A 20,461-nucleotide genomic window follows, 5' to 3' on the forward strand; every position below is an offset into this window, starting at 1 on the left:
GGCAACATGGTCGTGAAACCGTTATATATTAGCTCCATCTTTACTGATTGGCTCAAAAAGAACTCGATTCTCTTATGCATACACTGGCCCATCATAAACCCGGAAAGCCCTCGATGGGTTTTGCAAGTCTTCTTCTTCTTTCTCATCATCATCCTCATCATCCACATACTCTTTCTCAACAATCATGTTATGCAATATAATGCAAACTAACATGATGGTAGTCATTACCGATTTGTGGTGCAATGTACAACTATGACATATAATTGCCCATCGAGATTGCAAGATGCCAAATGCCCTCTCCACATCTTTCAGGTATGCCTCTTGTTTCTTTGCGAAGAGCTTATCTTGCGGCGTCTGGGGATTGAAAATTGTTTTGACAAACATAGAGTACCTTGGATATATTTCGTCAGCCAGATAATAAGCTTTGGTGTACCTTTGTCCGTGGACTTCGTAGACGACAGTTGGGCCTCTTCTGGCAAGGATCTCTGAGAACACATTCAATAGGTGTAGCACATTAATGTCATTTTTAGCTCTAGGACACCCAAAAAAACTGTGCCATATCCACGTATCATACGAGGCCACTGCCTCTAGGATAACCGTTGGGCGACCCTTTCGGCCCGAGTATGCCCCTTGATAGGCGGTTGGGCAGTTCTTCCACTCCCAATGCATGCAGTCGATGCTTCTAATCATACCTGGAAAACCTCGGCGTTTGGCTTTAGCTAGTAGTCGCGTGAGGTCTGCCGGTGTTGGACTGCGGAGGTATCTTGGACCATAGAGATGAACCACTTGGCTGCAAAACTCCTTCATACATTCCAGGGTAGTCGATTCCCCCATCCTTGTAATTTCAATACATTGATCTGCGGCTGACCCGTACGCTAGCATTCGTAGAGCCCCGGTCATCTTTTGTTGGGGAAGTAGCCCTAGCAAACCAGTGGCGTCTTCTCTTTGATGCCAAGACATGTCGTGGTTGCAGAGGTCCGTCATGATAATGTTGAATCGGTCTTTGCTCATCCTGTACCTCCGACGAAAGTCTTGAGTGTCGAAAATTGGACGTTCGATGAAGTAATATTCCATGAGATTGCGTCCCCTAGATTGCCTCTGACGTGGTTTATTCGGTTTTTTACCGCGACGTGAACCGCTTGGTCGTGTTGATTCATCATCGTGTTGTGCTTCCGCCATGACCACCTGATTCACGAATGATTGCTCCATATCGTCATCCTCTTGTTGTTGACGTTGTCTCCGCCTGAAAAAATTGTGGAAGCTGAAAGGATTCATCAGAGTGATGAGCAAGGAAATGTTGCTAAGTGTTTAGATTGAAAGATGAGTTATATGCTCGGATTCTTCACAATGGTGTGATTACAGAATGAGTGATATTAGACGTTTTTATAGCAAATTGGTCGAAAATCTTATCAGAAATTTGGTCCAATTATTTTGCCGACAGTGACACGTGTCAATTTTCTACTAGTCGAAAATCTTATCGGAAATTTACTCCAATTATTTTACTGACAATGACACGTGGTAGTGACACCTGTCAATTATCTATTAGTCGAAAATCTTATCGGAAATTATTGATAATATCGAGTCGATAATAACACGTGACATATTATTATTGGTTGTAAATATATCTGGTAAAAAAAATAATTATTTCACAACAAGACAAAATTGAATTGCTCAAGTAAATTGTAAATGGGTGTGTGAAAAAATCGATTTGTTTGAGCAAAATATGAAATCGATTTGCTTGAAGCAAATTTTGTTTCTGGCCCTACCATTTGCTTGAACAAATCTAATTTATGGGTGTAGATGCTCTAAGAGCTTGCGAGCCAATCATATCCTATCAAACTGATCATTGATAAAACATGGATTTTAAGGCCAACGCCTATTATTGGGTTCCCTTTTGTTTTCTGAACAATTGTACGTATATGAGTATCCTCCATTCCTCCCTCCTCTCTTAACCATGTTCAACAACTATATAACAATTTTCAGATCAATAAGTTGATAGCTGCCAGCCGGCAGATGGTACAAATAAGTTACTTTAATAGATTACAAATGGAGCTCCAAAAAGGTTGGCATCTTGCAGGCCTGGCTAGCTGTTGTTCGTTGTACTCGAGTAGTTTGATATTGATTATGAAAATCTGTCAATGGTGAATATTACAGTTGAAGATTTATTTTGAGAATGTATGAAAAATATATTAAGCTTTGGCTACGTACTAATAGAGCTGTTAGATCAGTAAATTAATGGGTTAAGGCGGTCAGTACTACCTTCGAGTACTACTTGTCTACTTAATTATCCTATCTTAAAATCTAACGTATACTCCAATTGTAAAGAGAAATCTGTAACATACATTCCTCTGCCAACTGATCAAAGTAACATTGAAACGACAATTCGACCAAACAGTAGTACTATATATATACATGAAAACCTAGCAGTACATTTTGCCGCAGAATACACTTCACGGTAACCATGCATGCATGCTCAAATTCTGGCCATTGCTAATTAATCAATGGGAAAGAAGTCAAAGCACTTCTCTTCATGATTACAATACCAGATTATTAATTTTGACAACACTGAACAGTTTAACCTCTTTTTTGTTAGCTTCGATATATTACTTGCTAGTTGCTACGTTATTTTTACCCTGCTTTCTGAAGTAATTTAAATTTGTTTGTACCGTAATATGAACAGAACCTCTTTCTTGGCATGGCTATTCGATAAGGCCGGGCAAGAACAATCTTGTACGTACACATGGGCAGGTTGCCAAAACAATTGACCCCTACGTAGCCTCATTAGAGTCGAGCACCCTTGTTGTCCGTATGCTTCATACATTGGTTGGAAATTTCTAATGCGTCATCGAGTATTAATCTTAGGCTACCCACTTAAGTTATGTCATGATCTCGCTTTAATAGTTTTGCACACAACAAAATACACAGATCGGCATTTGAAATAGGCTACCCTTGAAATATACTGCATGGGTGGCGCAATTAATTAATCGATCATGTAAACCTTAGGGAGCTTGTGATGTTGATCCAGTAATCATACAAGATACACCCGTACGTACGTTACGTACGTATATACATACTGTAATAATTCCATCTCCTTCCTCGTGAAGCTAGTTTTATCAGATGCTTCTTTCGTATCCAGGATTGCAGCATCCACAGAGCATCTGGAAAAATGAACCGTTCGAGTCTTGTTGCTGCAAACACGGAGGGAATATAAACATCAACAAAAAGAGCACAAGAATCTCCATGGTTAAAAAATGCCAGGAAATTAATAGGCCTACTTAACCGGCTTAGACTCACACAAATGCAGAAACCAAGAATAGCGTTTTGCATGAGCAGCTACAGAAAACATAATGAACACCCAATTTCTTGATCTCCTAGAAATGATGAAACAAATACTCTTCCCCGCCATGTCACTTGAGAATACAAAATAAACCCTACAATTACGTCTAACAGATTTGCCATATGAATTTTAATTGGTATTTTAAATCAACTTACAGTATCCGATATGGTACTCCGATATCTGATGTTTGACCTCATCCGTACTTGTTCATTTGATATTCTTTTCTTCTCTGGGCCTAATTCCTTCCTGGTAAGAGTGTCACTTCGAGTCAAGAATGCTTCATCCATTCTATTTTGAGTATTTTCTGGTCCTACTTTATTGCTCAAGACCTTGTCGGTTGTTATAGTACTTTTGATGGACTCAAATGTAACTTGGACTAATTCAGCACTACCCTTTGAACCCTGATGACCATTTTCTTTGTTCCCTTCATTGTTCTGAGTGTAGGGTGAATTAGAATAGGAGTTGGCCAAATCTATGGAAAAATATGCATCACTGAATTGGTGACTTGGAGTTAGAATCGTGTCGCTGGAGGCTTGAGATGACGAATCTTGATGAAAAGCTTGTGGTCTTGGGTTCAGAACGATGGTATCCGGCATGTTTGCTTCTGTAATCTGATGTGATTCACTTCTTACAAATCCATGCCTTACCAACTGCAGTAGCTCCTTGCCTTCAATATTGTAACTTTGAGAACTGTCAAGAAGTTTTTGATCAGAAATACTACAAGAAAGATGAGCATCAAACTCACATATGTGACACCTATAGAGCCAACCATCATAACCAGGCTCGCTGCAGATATCGCAGCACAAATCATACGGGGGTAGAAATGACAATTTCAACGCGTGAGGGTGTGAGGAAGTTGCAATGGAGAAAGGGAGGATGGAGCACAGGCTGTGGTAGTAAAGGCCACATTCGGCGCAATCATAGTAAAATCCGGCAACATGCTTTCCACAGGCCTTACAATTTATAGCTCCTTTGCTTGAAGGTGACGGATGGAGATTCATATAGTGATTTGGATGTGCTGGGTGGCGAGTTTTTGGGGACATGTTGTAGCATACTTGGTGTAGGAAAAATGAGCATTTTTTGCAGCTGTAGTAATCCTTACCGGGGAGTATCAACAGCTTGCAGCCTGCACATGTTTTGTTTTGGTTGAAAGGTGATGAATTGGTTTGTTCTAGTGAATGTTCATGGCTGAAGTGGTGAAAGTTGAGCTTTTCCTCCACTCTTTCCATTGCTTCAACTTGTTTGGTCCTCTCTGTCTCATACAATCTGTTTTGCTGATTTAAATTTTAAGTGTTTTTGTACTTAACTATTTCTTGAAATATCCGCATTTGGAGTTCCTATATTCAAATTGTATTTTGGGGATCATTGGCATATTACATGTTCTTTTGCGATATTCCAAGGCTAATTAAGTTTGATAGGAGAAAGATTCTTGACCGTTTAAGGCACTTCAGAAATGTTGCCTTGGCCGGCAAGTGTACATAGTCCAATGATTGAACGAGTGACGTTCTCATAGTCGAATTGCCGGAATTGGTGTGTTCTTATCCTTTTGTTATTCATATGAAGATAACTATCTACCCTTTTAAATTAAATTAATCATGACTTCATGAGTGCCTCAACCCAAATTGACCTTTGCTTGGACAAGCTTCGAAAAAATTATTCATTGTGCAAAGCCAATTCGATCTGATGAATCAAGTTAGTCCGAAACAACTTGAGGTACATCAATATTTGAATTTTGAATGTGAAACCTAAGCATGGGACCTGGCCTTTTCTCAAATTTCTAACACAAAAAAAAAACTAACTTGATTAAGTCAGCATGAGCTGCTAGATCTTAGAGGATCGGAACTTGATAATTTAGAAGAAACCTCCCTATAAGTAGAGGCTATCTCTTACCAATACTTAGAGCAATTGATCAACGTGCGCTGAAGATTTAAGTCTATGACACAGCATCACCGTATCTAGAAGAGGCAAATGTTTGAACTAACTGTATTCTCTCTGTCAATATGCATTGTACGTTTCTACTACTATCAACTTTGTTTGTACGTACAAACATGTCCTAAGCTGAGAAGCTGCAAAAAATAATAATCCATAAGCTTATTTACAAGTCGTGTTCTAAACCTGGGTAACGATCCTGTAAGCTCAATCTAGTTTAAAATACAGACATTGGATATTATTGTTCCATTTCTAAAACAGTTCAAATTGGACAAACTACTGAGCTTGGGATGGCCTGTACAACCTCAAAAAAATGGCCCATATGTGTGGAAACTCTTATCAATAGCACATAACCAATTGCTCCATGATAGGAACATATAATGCGACGTTTATAATGTAATTTCTCCCCCATTAGTTTAGTTATTCTCTTAATAATGTCCATTTTAACTTAGTTTACTTTTTTTAGATTCATTAGAGAAAAATAAGAGGAAAATGTGTTTAAAAGTCCAAAAGGAGTAATAAAACCCGAAATCAGGATTCTGACTCTGCTGAACAGTCAACTTCGACGGACCATAGCGGACAATTTACTTGGAGGAAAATTATGAATAATATATCGATGGAAAACCCTATGAGTCTAGTTTCAAGTGCCTTGGAATCACAGTAACATCAATTTTTGGGAGGAAGTTATGCTCAATTTAGTGACCAGAGGTCAGACTAGCCGAGAAAGCTGATATTGACTGGTTTGTGTAACTACGACCCAGTTCACTTCGAAATAGGTTTTGCACAATTATGAGAGGTCTTCTAGCCATAAAAGGAAGCTGATGTGGGTGTGGAGTATGTTAGGAGAAACCAAAAGCAGATCCGGCCATCCAAAGTCATTTAATTTCAAGGGTTGTGATCTAATCTCAAACTCTGACCTCTCTCTATACTTAGGGGGCTGAAACCAATGAATTGGGGATCACTTATTGCCGCATTCAAGATCAGAAAAATCTTAATCTATGTCTTCTCTCAGCCTCCCAAGTCCAAGAAGCAAAAACCCTAGTGTAGGCAACTTTAGGACTTCTCCAAGGTTGCCGTGCATCACCATCTTCTTCCCGGGGCTACTCTTTGATGTTTTCAAGCTTCCTTGTTGATTAAAAAGTGTAATCCATGACGTTTATTTTCTGTTTTTCTACGTTTGTTATTGGATTTCAGATTTATTGTATGAATTTTGTTATTGGTATTGGATTTTTGATTAGACCAAAGATGTGTTGAATTTCATAACGTTTCCTATATGATCTCGAGTTATTAATGATTTTTGATGATATAATTCCATGCTTGCTGGTTTTCTAAAGACTTTCATTGAGTCAAGCTTGTGTATAAGAAACTTCTTGTAATATGCTTGCATGTTCAAATTTCGTTCTTATTAAGCTTAATGATTCATGTTGACATTATATGGGTGCTCTTCAGTCTAAGTATGATGTTTGCATGGAAGAACCTAAGTGTTGGACTTCTCTAAAGCTTAGGATAATTAAGAAGAACATTTAAGTACATACGCGACTTCTTGTAATGTGCTTAAGAATTTACTTTTTGATAACTAATTGAATCAAAATTATATTATTAGATTGAAATATTTCGTTGACGTGTTGGAACTGTTATGGAACTCTGTCATTGATTGTGAGAGAAGATGATCATGTGTACATATATTTAATTATTTCCTATTTTGTATTCTTTTATTTCGTAAATTATATCTCAAAATCCTTTTATAAATCCTTGTAAATATGTAAATGTTGTAGATAATCTTTTTCCTAACACTCTATCTCGCAGGAATACTCTCAATCTCCGGCTTATAACGATAACCCTTACTATTTACTATACTATCTTCTACATGGTTTTATTGATGGTTTAAAACGCTACATCACTCTAAATTGATTGATTCACAGTTGCTTCATTTAAAGTCTTCTTATCTACTAGAATGGCAAACTGATTTTCCAAATCAAGGGATCCTGCATATTATATACAAATATTAGTTTATTACTAAAAATCATCAGGGAAGACAAACTATGAAAAGGGAATTGAATGTCGAAGACATATATATCCATCAGTAGAGGGTGGCAGACGGGAGAGATATGCAAAATTAAGTAGTACATAAATTGAAACCTTCAACTATTCTTCCAGAAGTTCATACTCATACTTGATATGCTTCTACCAAAAAAAAAAGAGAGGAAAAACTCATACTGTAAAGTTATAATCCCACGGAGCAATAACTAGTCAACTACTATTTATCACTCGTTAATATAGTGATGATCATCAAAACTTAATAAATTAGGAGTTCAGGACAGACAAAAAGAAAACACATTCCAGTAATTTTTGGATGGACCAATCGTCAAAGACGCAAATTTAAATCAAAATATCACTTTCCAAAGACAATTCAAAATTTATACTCCCAAATGTAATCCTTGGATTATAAGGTAGCTTTTGCTAGAGCAAGACTTGCTCGACGAGAGTGACTAATAGAATTGACTTCTTTCGAAGCGAACTTAGGTGAGTTTCATTTTGTAATGAGTAGGTTGTACTATTATGCTCCTGGTGGTTTCATTAATGCAATGAACTGATTTATATGTCGGGAAAGGGAAATCCTACGGGACTAATTCGCTTTCCGACTTTCCTCCGAGAAAGTTCCACTAATCTAGAAGGCAAGACGTCCCAGTTTTAAGCTCTCTTCTCTCGATTGGTTACTCTGACACGCTATTTTTAATCGAAGAGACTATAACTTGCATGGAAACACAAAATCTAAATACAAATCTTGAACAAGTCCTCGTGTAGGAATTTTTGCTGCGATGCTACTTGTACGTAGTACATGATATTATAAAAAATTCAGTTAAGATGACGATGCATGGTGGACTAACTTGTGGATTCTTTGAAATTGATTAAAGATGTATCTGCTTGTTGTTTGTCATTTCATGTACGTTCAACATCAGATAATTTTCCATATGATTTATCATGAAGTTTCCAGTTTTTCCATCGTTAAGAGATTGGTATTGAACTTTGGTTGTTGTTTGTATTTTTCGATGACCATACATTTATTGACTCGGTTAAAACTTGAAACTTATTCACTCTGAAATTTTAATGTGACTTGGAATATCTCATTACTATTACTCAACAAGCATGGACCCATAGCTTGCGTATTCGGTCATAGGTAATTCTAATGCAATTGGTATGAACTTTCCCGGTTTATCTTGACATTTTCAAAGAAAGTGATTAAAATTAAATATGCATAATTATTGTCTAGACCCAAAAATCAAAATATTAGATCATATCTATTAAAGCTGATATTATTTGAATGATTATATTGTGCAGCAAATTTGTGATGTCGAATTCCTCAATCAATACAGATTCTGCAACCTGTACGTAAAACAAGTAACTTGTAATATCCCTTATTCTGGATACAATAAATAATTATAAATACACATTCATGCTCATGGTACTTATTCCATAGACCATATATTATCAAGAAATATTTTTAACAATACAATTGAAGTAAGTGGAGCAATCTTCATTTAATACACAACAGAATTATCCTAGTTTGACCCAATTACCACATATATATATAAATATATATATTTCAGAGGATTGCATCTTCTCTGAAACTTGAAAATCACCAAACTCACCATCTTTCTTGTCTCTCAAGCTTCATCTTCCTGAGCAACTGCGCATGATGCAGTTTTCTTCATTTCAAACCTTAATATTCTTACTAGCTCTTTTGTGTGGTGCTCTTACTCAAGCAAGTTGCTTGAGTTTCAGCTATCCAGAATTTAAAAACGAAAATGAAACAGATTTTCTTTGGTCAGAAAAAGATTTCAGGATTATTAATGATGCGATCCAAGTCACAATTGATGTTTCTGGCGGTCCAATCAGCAACCAATCTGGAAGGGTTTTATATAAGAAGAAATTCAGGCTGTGGGGAGATGGTGGTCGGAAGAAAGCTTCATTTAACTCTACGTTCAACATCAACATCAGCAACAGAACAGATCCAGGAGCTGAAGGTCTGGCCTTCATCTTAACTGCCAACGAGACTCTTCCTGAGAATAGCAATGGACAATGGCTTGGAATTGTAAATGCAAGTTCCAACGGATCTATCCAAGCCAGAATTGTGGCGGTAGAATTTGACACAAGTAAAAGCTACGAGCAAGATCTTGATGACAACCATGTAGGTGTGGATGTAAATAGCATTTACTCTCTCAAACAAGAGAGTTTGACAAGATACGGGATCAGACTTTCAAGCGGTACAAACTACACAGTGACGGTTCAGTATGACAGCCAGAATCTCACCATCTTTATTTCCCACCCCACGGACACTGGGGATCAAATGAATGATCAAGTGCTGTCGCTTCCTCTTAATCTCACAGAGTATCTTCCGGAGAAGGTTTATGTGGGATTCTCAGCTTCCACGGGCAACAACACCCAGCTAAATTGCATAACGTCATGGAACTTCACCTCTTCACGTATAGAGGAAAATCCAAACCTACTGTGGGTTTGGATTGCAACTCCAGCAGCCGTTGTATTCGCCTTCCTAGCAGGGGTTGCTTCTTACATCTACTGGAGAAGACATCATGGAAAGGAATTACTGGAAGATGCATATCCCTGGTTAGAAGATGAGATTCAAAGCACTGCCATGGCTCCAAAAAAGTTCGAACTGAAAGAGCTTCAAAGAGCTACAAGCAGGTTCAATCCCAAGAACAAGCTTGGAAAAGGTGGCTTTGGAACAGTGTATAAGGGATGCTTAGGAAATAAGGAAATAGCAGTCAAGAGAATCTCAAAGAACTCACGTCAAGGAATGCAAGAATTCATAGCAGAAGTCACCACAATAGGCAGCCTTCGTCACAAAAATTTGGTTAAATTGATTGGATGGTGCTATGAACGCCAGGAGCTTCTTATTGTATACGAGTTGATGCCAAATGGAAGCCTCGACAGATTCCTATTTGGTGAAAACATGTTAGGCAAAGAGATGGAGGAACCACCACTGAGCTGGGAGAGAAGGCACAACATCATAAACGGGGTAGCTCAGGCACTAGATTATCTTCATAACGGATGCGAAAAGAGAGTACTTCACCGAGACATAAAAGCCAGCAATATCATGTTAGACGCAGATTTCACTGCACGGCTGGGAGACTTTGGATTGGCCCGTACGCTTCAGCAAAGTGAAGTAACTCACCACTCCACCAAAGAGATCGCAGGAACACCAGGTTATATGGCCCCGGAAACATTTCTTACAGCAAGGGCTACAGTTGAAACAGATGTCTATGCATTTGGCGTTCTTGTGCTGGAAGTTGCCTGTGGAAGAAGGCCAGCTGGGAATCAAGTTGAGCAGAGTAACTACAATAATAGCATTGTGTATTGGCTATGGGATCTTTACAGCAGGGGAAGAGTCCTCGATGCGGTGGACTCAAGATTGGATGGAGACACAGATGAGGATGATATGGTGTCTGTGCTGACTTTAGGGTTAGCTTGTTGCCATCCCGACCCACATCAGAGGCCTTCCATGAGAACTGTTCTTAAGGTTCTTACCAGGGAGGCAGATCCACCAGTGTTGCCAATCGAACGACCGGCTTTTGTATGGCCATCCATGCCTCCATCATTCAAGGAGGATACAGAATGTGATTTAGCTGGAGGTCGACTTACTCCATTCACAGAAATCATAGGAAGATGAGTCCCCTATCTAATGGTTGGTAAAAATGAAATCTTGCTCTTCTTTTGTGTTTAAATACTTTCTGGGTTACAAGTTTGTTTGCATTGCGTGAACAGTGTACATATATGTTTTAAACTTTCTCCAGTCAATACATTCCTGTAAGCATATAATTTGTACAATAGTAAATACAATAACAATTTCTGTAAAACAAATTTGTGTATTTTCTTTCAATGTAAGTTAGTCACTGTTTCCGCACTTCGTTATAAATTATCTTATAACTTTTTATATAGGAATCAGTCTCTTGAAGAAGAAAAAAAATGTATACATTCTTTTATCAGTACATGATCAGGATATTGATGGTATTTTTTTTGGCAACCAATACTCTCATTAAACCACAAGGAAAACGTACAGGAAAAACATGGGACAGATAAACAAATTAGAAAACAAAGAAAGGGGAATTAGGGTGCTGGTTCAGAAGTAGCATCAAGGACTATTAGTTCAGTGAGGAGCAAGGCGGGTTGATGACCCAAATCAAAGGACACATCGTCCTAAAAACCAATTGCATAACATTAGAAAGTATAACATTTAACAAAAAGGAATTCTAATGGACGCACCAATAGGAATGGTCTCTGAATGGTATATATAAACATACGCAACGACCGATGTCATAATTTAACTTGTGATTGGTCATTTTAATTATTTTCTTTCAGGTTGCAACCGCGCCGGCTTGGCTGTTAATACTTAATAGCACTTATTTAATCAAACAAGTTCCATTAATTAGCTATATATGGTAGCAATTACACTGTGACTGTTCAATATGATAGCCATAGCCAGACAATCACTGTCTATATTTCTTCCCCAAGAAAAGTGGGGAGGAATTGAAGGATCCGTAATTCTCTCTGGCTAGAAGGTGTTTGTGGGTGCATCAGAATCAACTGGCTAATAATATGTCTGAGAGAAATTGCATATTTTTGTGGGATTTTGAAATTTACAACATCATCTGTGTTTGGATCACAGTTCCAGCAGCCATAGAAGTTTTTTTTCCCTATCAGGAAGGCTTCTTGCTTGTACTGGAGGAACAAAAAAGAAGGTGAAAAAGCACAATTGGAGGATGCATAAAGAAGAGATTCAAAGTTCCTCAGTTCCAAAGACATTCATAATGAAAGACTTCAGACAGCAAGAGATTGGACAAGGTGGCTTTGGAACAGTTTACAAGGGAATCTTAGAAAATAAAGTGTAATACCCAAAATTCATATATAATTTCCAATGAGTTCCTTGATATTATTAAATTGTTCATTTTCTAAATTTATTTCACGAGGATGAAAACGAAAGGATTTAAAAGATTAATTATTTAGAAACGTTTAATTTGACGAGTCTAAGAGTTGACTTTGGACTCATTGGGTTTCTTAGAAAACTTTTTACATGAAAGTTGTAGAGTTCGTCGATATGAATTCGTGGACACGCGACACGCCTAACTTGGAGTTCGTATGAAGAAGTTACGAATCAAAAGGTATTTGCACATTATTGGAAAATAGTATAAATAGAGGAATTAAAGAGAAAAAAATGGGAGAAAATCAGAAATTCATATCGGTACTGTTCATGAGCACTGTTCATCACGACAAAATCTAGAAATTCTCTCCCCGAACAACCGACTTTCGACCGCCGGATCTCCGCCGTCTGGCCACCATAGAGCAGTGCACTAGTCACGTTTGAAAGGTTGTTGCGTCCCCTGCCAATTGGTGGCAGCGTCACCCGCCATCTCGCCGCCGTTTGGGAGCGGTGAAGTCCGGAAGTTCTCCCGAAAATGCATATCTCGCTGAACTTCAACTCATCGGATCTCCTTCCTCCGGCAACCAATCGGTAAGATTCTTGTCCCATTTTGAAGGTCTCCTTCCATACTACAAACTCTCCAAAAGATTTAACCCAAATCGTTGTGTGCTAGGACAATCGAAAAAAAGAAATTATAGTTTTTAAATTGGGGCTTTTCGGTTTTTGTTAAATTGAAGTGTATAGGCTCTGAATTAGACTTTGTAGTGAAATAGGAAGTTGTTAGGAATGTCATTTAGTTTGTGGTGGTGAAATTTTGTAGTCATTAGTGGCGGCCGGTGAACAGTGGCACCGTATGAACAACACTGTAAACATTGTCCATGAACAATGAATGTGAACAATGTTCATAAAACAGTTACGTTGAACAGTGATCATGAACAATACGAACAGTAAATGTGAACAGTGTTATGTAAAACAGTAAATTCAAACAGTACAACATGAACAATATTTTATGAACATCATTTAACTGTACTGAAATCGTCACATGATATTTTACGTATCGTTTTCTAAGCATTTTATCATGCTATTAAGTGACCGATGAAACAAGTGAGGAAATTACTTTCAGTTTCGTGGAAGTTGCACGCATGAAATAAGGTGAGTAAACCTCACAATGATCATCATGATCAAAGTAATATTATAATTATTGAATTTAGTTTGAGTTTTCACCATAGTCGTTGCATCACTAGTTTATAAAAATTATTTTAAAAATATGTTTTGGTTTAAATTACGTGAACTTGATCGTCTACGGTTCATGGGTAAGTGAAACCCTATTTTAATAAATGATTTTAAAAAGGTTTTAGTGATTATAGACTATGGTGAATGTGAGTAAATCTCACTATGACGAGTCTACCCTTGACGTGACTCATATCTACGTTTTCTTTAAAAGATCGAACTATAACATGTATATAATATAGTGGGTTGTGTATGTGTATAAAATGATAAATACGATACATATATATGGGTTGCTATATTATATACTGCTACGTTCTTATCTCCAAATGAATTATATTGTGGCAACTATATTTATTTTATTTGAGCAAGAGTCGCTTGTTATAGTACAATAACATGGGTGGATTGTTATTATACGTGGTTTTAACATTGAGTTTTGTTAAAACGGTTTCTGTCTTCGGACGTGTTTTATGTCTTCGGAACATGTTTTTCTGTCTTCGGACGTGTTGGCATGTCGGAACCTAGTTTTGGCCGGGCGACAGTTACGATTCAGTTGGAGCCCTAGTCTGTCTGCCGGTATACTGCATGAGGGGTAACAGATGTGTTACCTGCTTATGAGTACCCATATTTTTAGATATTAGGTAACAGATGGGTTGCCCAGTGTCTGGTGGCGTACTGCATGAGGGGTAACAGATGAGTACCTGGGTCTCATGAGTACCTGTATTATAAATGTAATTTGGGTAAATAGATGGGTTGCTCAATGTCTCATGAGCACTCATATTTTCAGATATTATTAGACATCCAGATGAGCCGTCCTGTGACTCATGAGTGCATTTATAATTAAATGTTTTCAGTATTTTCTCTTGTATACTATGTGTGTTATACTGTTGGTTTACTCATACGAGCTGCAAAGCTTACCGGGTTTGTGTTTACAATCACGGTGCACCTATTCGATGGTGTAGGAGATAGTTCTGCAGGTGTGGATTAGCAGAATTAGAGGGCTTTCTCTGAAGATTGTAGAAGATTTTTTTCTGCTGTTCGTGGTGAGGATTGAGTGAATTTTACATTTCCATTGGTTGTGTATTATTCAATTCAAATGAGTCATGTTGTGGACTCAGTTTCGATACACTGTTATGATAAGATGATTTCAATATATTTGAGATTGTTTTAGAGTTTTCATGGCTTTAAATTCGAATTTTTATCATTCGAATTTCGAAGCTGTGACATAAAGAGATAGTAGTTATAGAAGTCTTAGAGGATTCACGTCAAGAAGTGCAATAATTCATATTAGAATTTACAACAATACAAAGTCTACATCACATAATTTGGTAAAATTAATTGAATGTTACTATGAAAGCCATGAACTTCTTATCGTTTATGAGTTCATGCTAAATGACAGCCTTGAATCCCTTGATAGATTCATATTATAGGATGAGCGCATGGGAAATAGAACAACAAACTCTGAGCTGGGAAAGATGGCACAATGTCTACTTCACTGGGACAAAAAAAAAAGCCAGCAATATTCATGTTAGAGGAAATTCAATAATGGAATTCATAACTGTCTCAATCTTTGTTTTTTATTTTATTTGGATGACTGTTCAAGAGCTAAGACCATTCCAATGCTCCTTTTCGCCATGCATAAATTGAACCAACAACTAAGATAAGGACGAAAATTAAAGTTTCTATAAATATAGATACTCCTAATACATCAAAACTCATTGTCCATGAATAAAAAAAACTGTTTCAACAACAAAAACTAGAGCAAACATATAATAACGTTTTCGAAATTGTAACCAAGCAAATCAACTTCGATTTTTAAATAATCAACATCAGTTATACTTCTATTGTAACAAAGGATTCCCTTTTTTTGTGAAAAAGGCCCGTATCAATAATTATGATTTTACGTATGGACAATAGATTTGGATCCATCCCTAGGCTGGGAGATGGCTCATACCATTCAGCAAAGTGAGCCCACTCCACCGAAGTGATTGCAGGAACATCAGGTTATACGGCTCCAGAAACATTTCTGACAATGAGGACTATAATGTTGAGAAAGATGTTTATGCATTTGGTGTTCTTGTGCTAGAAGTTGTCTGCAGAAGAAGTCCTGGTAGGATATAGTGTAGAAGGGAACGATTCTTCATGATGCTCACTCAAGATTGATTACGACGTTAAAAAGTTCTTACAAGGAAAGTAGATCCATCATTGTTGCCTATCGAAAAGCCTGATTTTGTGTTGCCATCCATGTGATAACTCTGGATGGAAGTCAGATTACTACTGTATATTACAGAACTATATGAGAGATGAATTAGCCAACAAGCTACACGTAATTTCCAGTTCTGTGATTGCAATTATTGTTCACTAGTGGATTCAGCAACGCTTTTCTGGATGTAAGATGTGTTCCACTCATTATTTAGGTGTGTATAGCATATTTTATGATCTTAGTTGTTGTGTGGATTGAGTTTCTCTTTCTTTTTGCTTCACAATTTGTGTACATGTAAAATTGTAACATCCTGAATTTTCTGTATATTTATAAAACTTTCAATTGTATGATTGTTATATCGCATTTTGAGCTTAAAGTGTTTTGTCTCTGAAAGGTTTAGAAATTTGATTTTTTACATTCATGTGACTACGTTTCAAAAGTAAGGTAGAGAGTTTTATTTGATATAGAGAAAACTAACACACACACACACCAATCAATGTGAATGTCAGTAATCTCTGAATCATACAAACAATCATCACCGATTGATGTATTCACAAGGAGTGAAACAAATGATGTCAAGAAAATTGTATCAATTTACTCAGGTGACCTAAATTTTTTCGAATGATATTTTTGTTGTCTTTGATGCATATTGAGTCATACTTGAAGTTGCACGAGGGTTTCTACTTATCTGTTATGCCCATTATCTTAAAATTTCAAACAACTCAGAATCAAACAAGACAATCTTCAATCAACTCAAAACTAGATTAACAATCTGCAATTCCCTTAGCTGCTAATACCAAAAGAGCATTTCATACTTATCAAAAACAAGACAACCCCAGGGAAATCATAGAGCAGTCAATCCGTAAGCTGATTGAATAGTTAAAAAATAAACTGCAGCAGCTAGCAGTACATACCAAGATTCGCCTCCCCGAGCGAGGGAATTTTGAATGTGATTCCTCAAATTTGCTACCAACCCTTTAAAAAACGCTCTTTGTGCTCCTGCAATAGTTGGCAAGCATTATGATTATTAAACATCTAAACAACATGATGCAGTATAGTACAAAAAGAGTCTGGTTTTCCCTGGATACCATTAACCCAGTGACAGTGGGACTATTAACCCAGTAAAGGAAATGTTTGTTTTTGCACATAATTAGATGAGGCTCCACCAGTGGCGGATTCATGACTAAAATGATGCATGGCTTATATATCAGTACAATTTTTTTAATTAAAATTAATATAGCAAGTATTTTTTATAAACACTTTGTATAACATGAGATAGAATACAATATAAAAAGAACATAAATGAAAACTAACTAAATTTTACTCTACGTGGAACTAAATCTTCAAAATCTTTGATCACCACCTCATTATCAACTGCTCCAGCAAATTCCTTCTCAATGTGGAGTACAATGCAATCATCAAGAAATTCTTCTTCTATCTTGTTTCTGAGTTTGTTTTTTATTATGTTCATGGATGAAAAAGCTCTCTCGGTGGTAGCAGTAGAAACAGGAAGGGTCAGCACTAAACAAATCAGTCTATATATCATCGGAAAAAACTCTGACTTCCTTGTTTGGACAAGTTGCCGACATAAATCAAATATAGAATCTAAGTTATGAAATGTTGCATTCTCAACTATATCCTTCATATAATATGCACACTCTACTTCTAGAGAAAGTAAGTCATCTTGCAAAAAATCTTGAGGATAAAAGCTTTTACCAAGAAGAAGTACCTTTTCAGTTTAAAAAAGGTTGAACTTATCTTGAGGATCCAAAGTCGAAGTGAGCATAAGGAGTTCACAAGACCTTTCATTGAACCTCTTGTTTAGCTCATTGATAGTCAAGTACATCATTGAATACCTCTATGCAACAATGGTGCTCATTGGTGAAAAAATTTTGTTGTTGACATGGACGACCCGTGCCATCCAAGTAACGAGCAGTCATATCAGGCATATCGATGTTATGTTTCTCACAGAATGAAGTAAGGGCCACCAAAAAATCATTCCAACCATCATCTCTCATATCTTGAACAAGCGATTTTGTATGTCCCACAAAATTCAATGCAGCTCGGATGTCAATAGCTTTTCGCTGTAGTGTTTGGCAAAGATGTTCAGTGACTTTCATGACTCTATACATCAAAATCAGACAAAACACAAACTCGAAGGCTCTCATTTCTTTAAGAACACCACTAGTTTCTCCCCGAACAAGTACTTTTGCGGTCTCCATGATATTAACCAAAGTAGTCAAGGTTGAACCAAATAATTCAATGAGGCTCTCAATAGAGCGAAAATGAGAGTTCTAACGAGTACTAGATGCCCGTTGCAAGGTACTTGTTTGGTTAAAACCCTTCCCTGAAATAAAATAAAAATACATTATAATCTAACATTAGCATATATAATCAGTAGACCAATAAGTTAATTGCATAAATATGAAATTGGGAGCTCAATGAAGTAAAAGATTTTACCTATTTCAAGGGTACCAAGAGCAACTAAATCTTGAATTTCCTTTTCTCGTGCAAATTTTAATTCACTCTTACGTTTTGCAGAGGCATCAATAAAATTCACAATCATAACTAGAGTGGAAAAGAAACGGTAAGTATTAAGAACACCCTTAGATGCCCCATTTAGTGCTAGCTGCAAACTGTGAGCAAAACAATGAATATAGTAGGCATACAGACAATCTTCAAGAAATAACGCTTGTAAGCCATTCCAAATACCACTCATATTGTTGGCTCCATCATATCCTTGACCACGGATATTTTCCACTTGCAAATTAAACATACCAAGAAATTTAACAATAGCCAATTTAAGAGTCAATGAGGTTGTCTCAGGTTCACTCACTATCTTAAAGAACCGTTCTCGTATTAAACCACAACGATCAACAAACCTCAAAACAATGGATATTTGCTCTTTACCACTTACATCAACTGCTTCATCAACAAGAATGCAAAATTTTGCATTACCAACTTCTTCGCGAATCATTTGCCTCACTCTATTACCAAGAATATTCAAAAGCTGTTTTTGAATAATTGGACAAGTGTACTTGGCATTTCCACGGCCACTCTCCAATATAGCTTTATCATCATCATTAGTCATTCTTGCATAAGACTTCCTAACTTGCTGAAAATTTCCGGCATTACGAGAGCTTTCGGATTCGTCATGGCCTCTAAAAGCTTGTCCTTGGTTGGCTAATAGTCTTACACTCTCAATTGTAGCATTCAACCTAAAGTTATTATGCTCCACCTCTTTTGCTGTTTGTTTCACGAAAACTCTCTCAATTTGTGTAGCTAAATTCCTCAATGAGTGCCACTTCTCCATGGCTTCATGATGCACACCCATTGTATACCCAGCATGTTGTTGAAGAATCCTCTTTTGCTTCCAATTTCTCTGCCCATCTATGGTGAATGCATGATGAGTAGCATTTTCTTTATCAAAAAGAAAACATGGGAAACAATAGATCTTATCTTGATCCTCCGAGTACTCAAGCCATGGATGACCTTCAAACTATTTATAGTTAAATGCTCGCATTTGTTTCCCATGTTGTGAAAGTTTATAAAATTAGAGCTTAGGTTGACAAGGACCTAATAAGATGTAAGCCTTTCGGATAGCTTCGTGCCTATCTACAGGATACTTCCATATAGGACATCATTTTCCAGGATCACGTTCAATGGCATTGTCATTGCCATTTGGATCAAACTCATTTCTCTGCAACCCATGTAAAGGAGACTCGGAAGATGGCTGTTCAGTTACTCCAATTGCTATTTGAGTACTTATAGAGGCTTGTGAAGATGATGGTTGAGAATTGCTTTTGCTAAACCACTCACTAATCAATGATGTTTTTCGTCGTTTAACACTCTCAATTGGCTCATCTGCCATTCTGAAATTAAGCATACACAAAAATTCACCTCAATAACCTCCATATTAAAGTAGCCGGAGGAGGACGAGTGGTTGAACCTTTTATACAAAGAATCAGCACATTAGAAAGAATATGGGAATTCTAGAGCAAACGTAAAGCATATATACTGCATTAGTCATTGATCGACCGAGCAAGTCTATGATCAAGAATTTAATATAAGATGAAACCATAGGCCAAGTTTTCAGAGTTATACAGATGAACAGATCGAAAACAAGCTTCAAGAATACTCTTTTAAATCCTTGCTTGTTCTATAAGATCCACAAACAAATGCTGGAACAATTTTTAGCAACCAATACATCTATGAACATTTATGATCTCAGGTAAATGAATATAAAGACGACTAGACGAGAAACTATTTAGGTGCCGCGCCCTTTGTTATTAACATGCCAGTTAGTGAATGCATTACTAACTCAGTTGGACAAATTGAAATCAGCACCAAAAGTGATAATTTTAACGACATCCAACATAACTGCTTCTATTGGTAAGACTGCAGTGACTTTCTTGTATTGTGAATGAAAATTTATACTTGCATGTTAAATTAAAAATCTCCTTAGTATGGTGGCCATTTATATTTACCAGGAGCTGTAATTTGTTGTTTTGAAAGATGATGCACTTCTAGTACCGGCCCCGTATGTATCAATTTAGTTTATTTTTGGTATTCTACATCAGTCTGCAGTCCACCATGGTTCTATGCAGTAACAAATATGCATGATTGAATAACTAGGGTTGAAACATGACATTCTGTTCCTCATTCTCAAGTTTCCAACTTATATGCTGAAATTGCTCTAGGTCTTCTATCTGTTCCTGCACTATGTTTGATGGAGCATATTATCCTTTTTGCTCCTCCCAATTGATCATACTTGGCTTTTATGTGTCAATTTACCTTGCAGATATCGCATTGCCCTAATGTACAGTAT

General features: G+C 37.0%; 4 protein-coding genes across 4 annotated transcripts; 1 reads left to right on the top strand and 3 right to left on the bottom strand.

Annotated features, from left to right (window-relative positions):
* Window positions 1-3,113: 3,113 nt before the first annotated feature.
* On the bottom strand, window positions 3,114-4,566 carry LOC126796926 (uncharacterized). Its single transcript, XM_050523642.1, has 2 exons — window positions 3,493-4,566; window positions 3,114-3,188 (listed from the first exon to the last, which is right to left on the bottom strand). Exons 1-2 carry the CDS (start codon window positions 4,564-4,566, stop codon window positions 3,114-3,116), a joined length of 1,149 nt encoding a protein of 382 aa, XP_050379599.1.
* Window positions 4,567-8,917: 4,351 nt separating this feature from the next.
* LOC126800007 (probable L-type lectin-domain containing receptor kinase S.5) lies at window positions 8,918-11,165 on the top strand. Its single transcript, XM_050527277.1, has one exon. It carries the CDS (start codon window positions 8,961-8,963, stop codon window positions 10,953-10,955), a length of 1,995 nt encoding a protein of 664 aa, XP_050383234.1. The 5' UTR covers window positions 8,918-8,960; the 3' UTR covers window positions 10,956-11,165.
* Window positions 11,166-16,942: 5,777 nt separating this feature from the next.
* Window positions 16,943-17,855, bottom strand: LOC126796927 (uncharacterized). The gene is made up of 2 exons (XM_050523643.1): window positions 17,490-17,855; window positions 16,943-17,362 (listed from the first exon to the last, which is right to left on the bottom strand). Exons 1-2 carry the CDS (start codon window positions 17,853-17,855, stop codon window positions 16,943-16,945), a joined length of 786 nt encoding a protein of 261 aa, XP_050379600.1.
* A 72-nt stretch (window positions 17,856-17,927) lies between these two features.
* On the bottom strand, window positions 17,928-18,967 carry LOC126796928 (uncharacterized). Its single transcript, XM_050523644.1, has 2 exons — window positions 18,094-18,967; window positions 17,928-17,980 (listed from the first exon to the last, which is right to left on the bottom strand). The coding sequence occupies exons 1-2, from the start codon at window positions 18,965-18,967 to the stop codon at window positions 17,928-17,930; spliced, it is 927 nt and encodes a 308-aa protein (XP_050379601.1).
* Between the last annotated feature and the right edge of the window lie 1,494 nt (window positions 18,968-20,461).

The sequence above is a fragment of the Argentina anserina genome, chromosome 6 (genome assembly GCF_933775445.1).
Source record: "Argentina anserina chromosome 6, drPotAnse1.1, whole genome shotgun sequence".
NCBI lineage: Eukaryota > Viridiplantae > Streptophyta > Magnoliopsida > Rosales > Rosaceae > Argentina > Argentina anserina.

Bases quoted from the DNA above. Each gene is read 5' to 3' on its own strand.
- LOC126796926 (XM_050523642.1), bottom strand. From the start codon at position 4,566: ATGGAAAGAGTGGAGGAAAAGCTCAACTTTCACCACTTCAGCCATGAA. The intron at 3,189-3,492 runs GTAAGTTGATTT...CCGTGTTTGCAG, and splicing joins GGAGTACCATATCGGATACT to CAACAAGACTCGAACGGTTC.
- LOC126800007 (XM_050527277.1), top strand. From the start codon at position 8,961: ATGATGCAGTTTTCTTCATTTCAAACCTTAATATTCTTACTAGCTCTT.
- LOC126796927 (XM_050523643.1), bottom strand. From the start codon at position 17,855: ATGGAGACCGCAAAAGTACTTGTTCGGGGAGAAACTAGTGGTGTTCTT. The intron at 17,363-17,489 runs GTATTCAATGAT...TAAACTGAAAAG, and splicing joins AGCACCATTGTTGCATAGAG to GTACTTCTTCTTGGTAAAAG.
- LOC126796928 (XM_050523644.1), bottom strand. From the start codon at position 18,967: ATGGGTGTGCATCATGAAGCCATGGAGAAGTGGCACTCATTGAGGAAT. The intron at 17,981-18,093 runs GTAAAATCTTTT...ATTTTATTTCAG, and splicing joins TCTTGGTACCCTTGAAATAG to GGAAGGGTTTTAACCAAACA.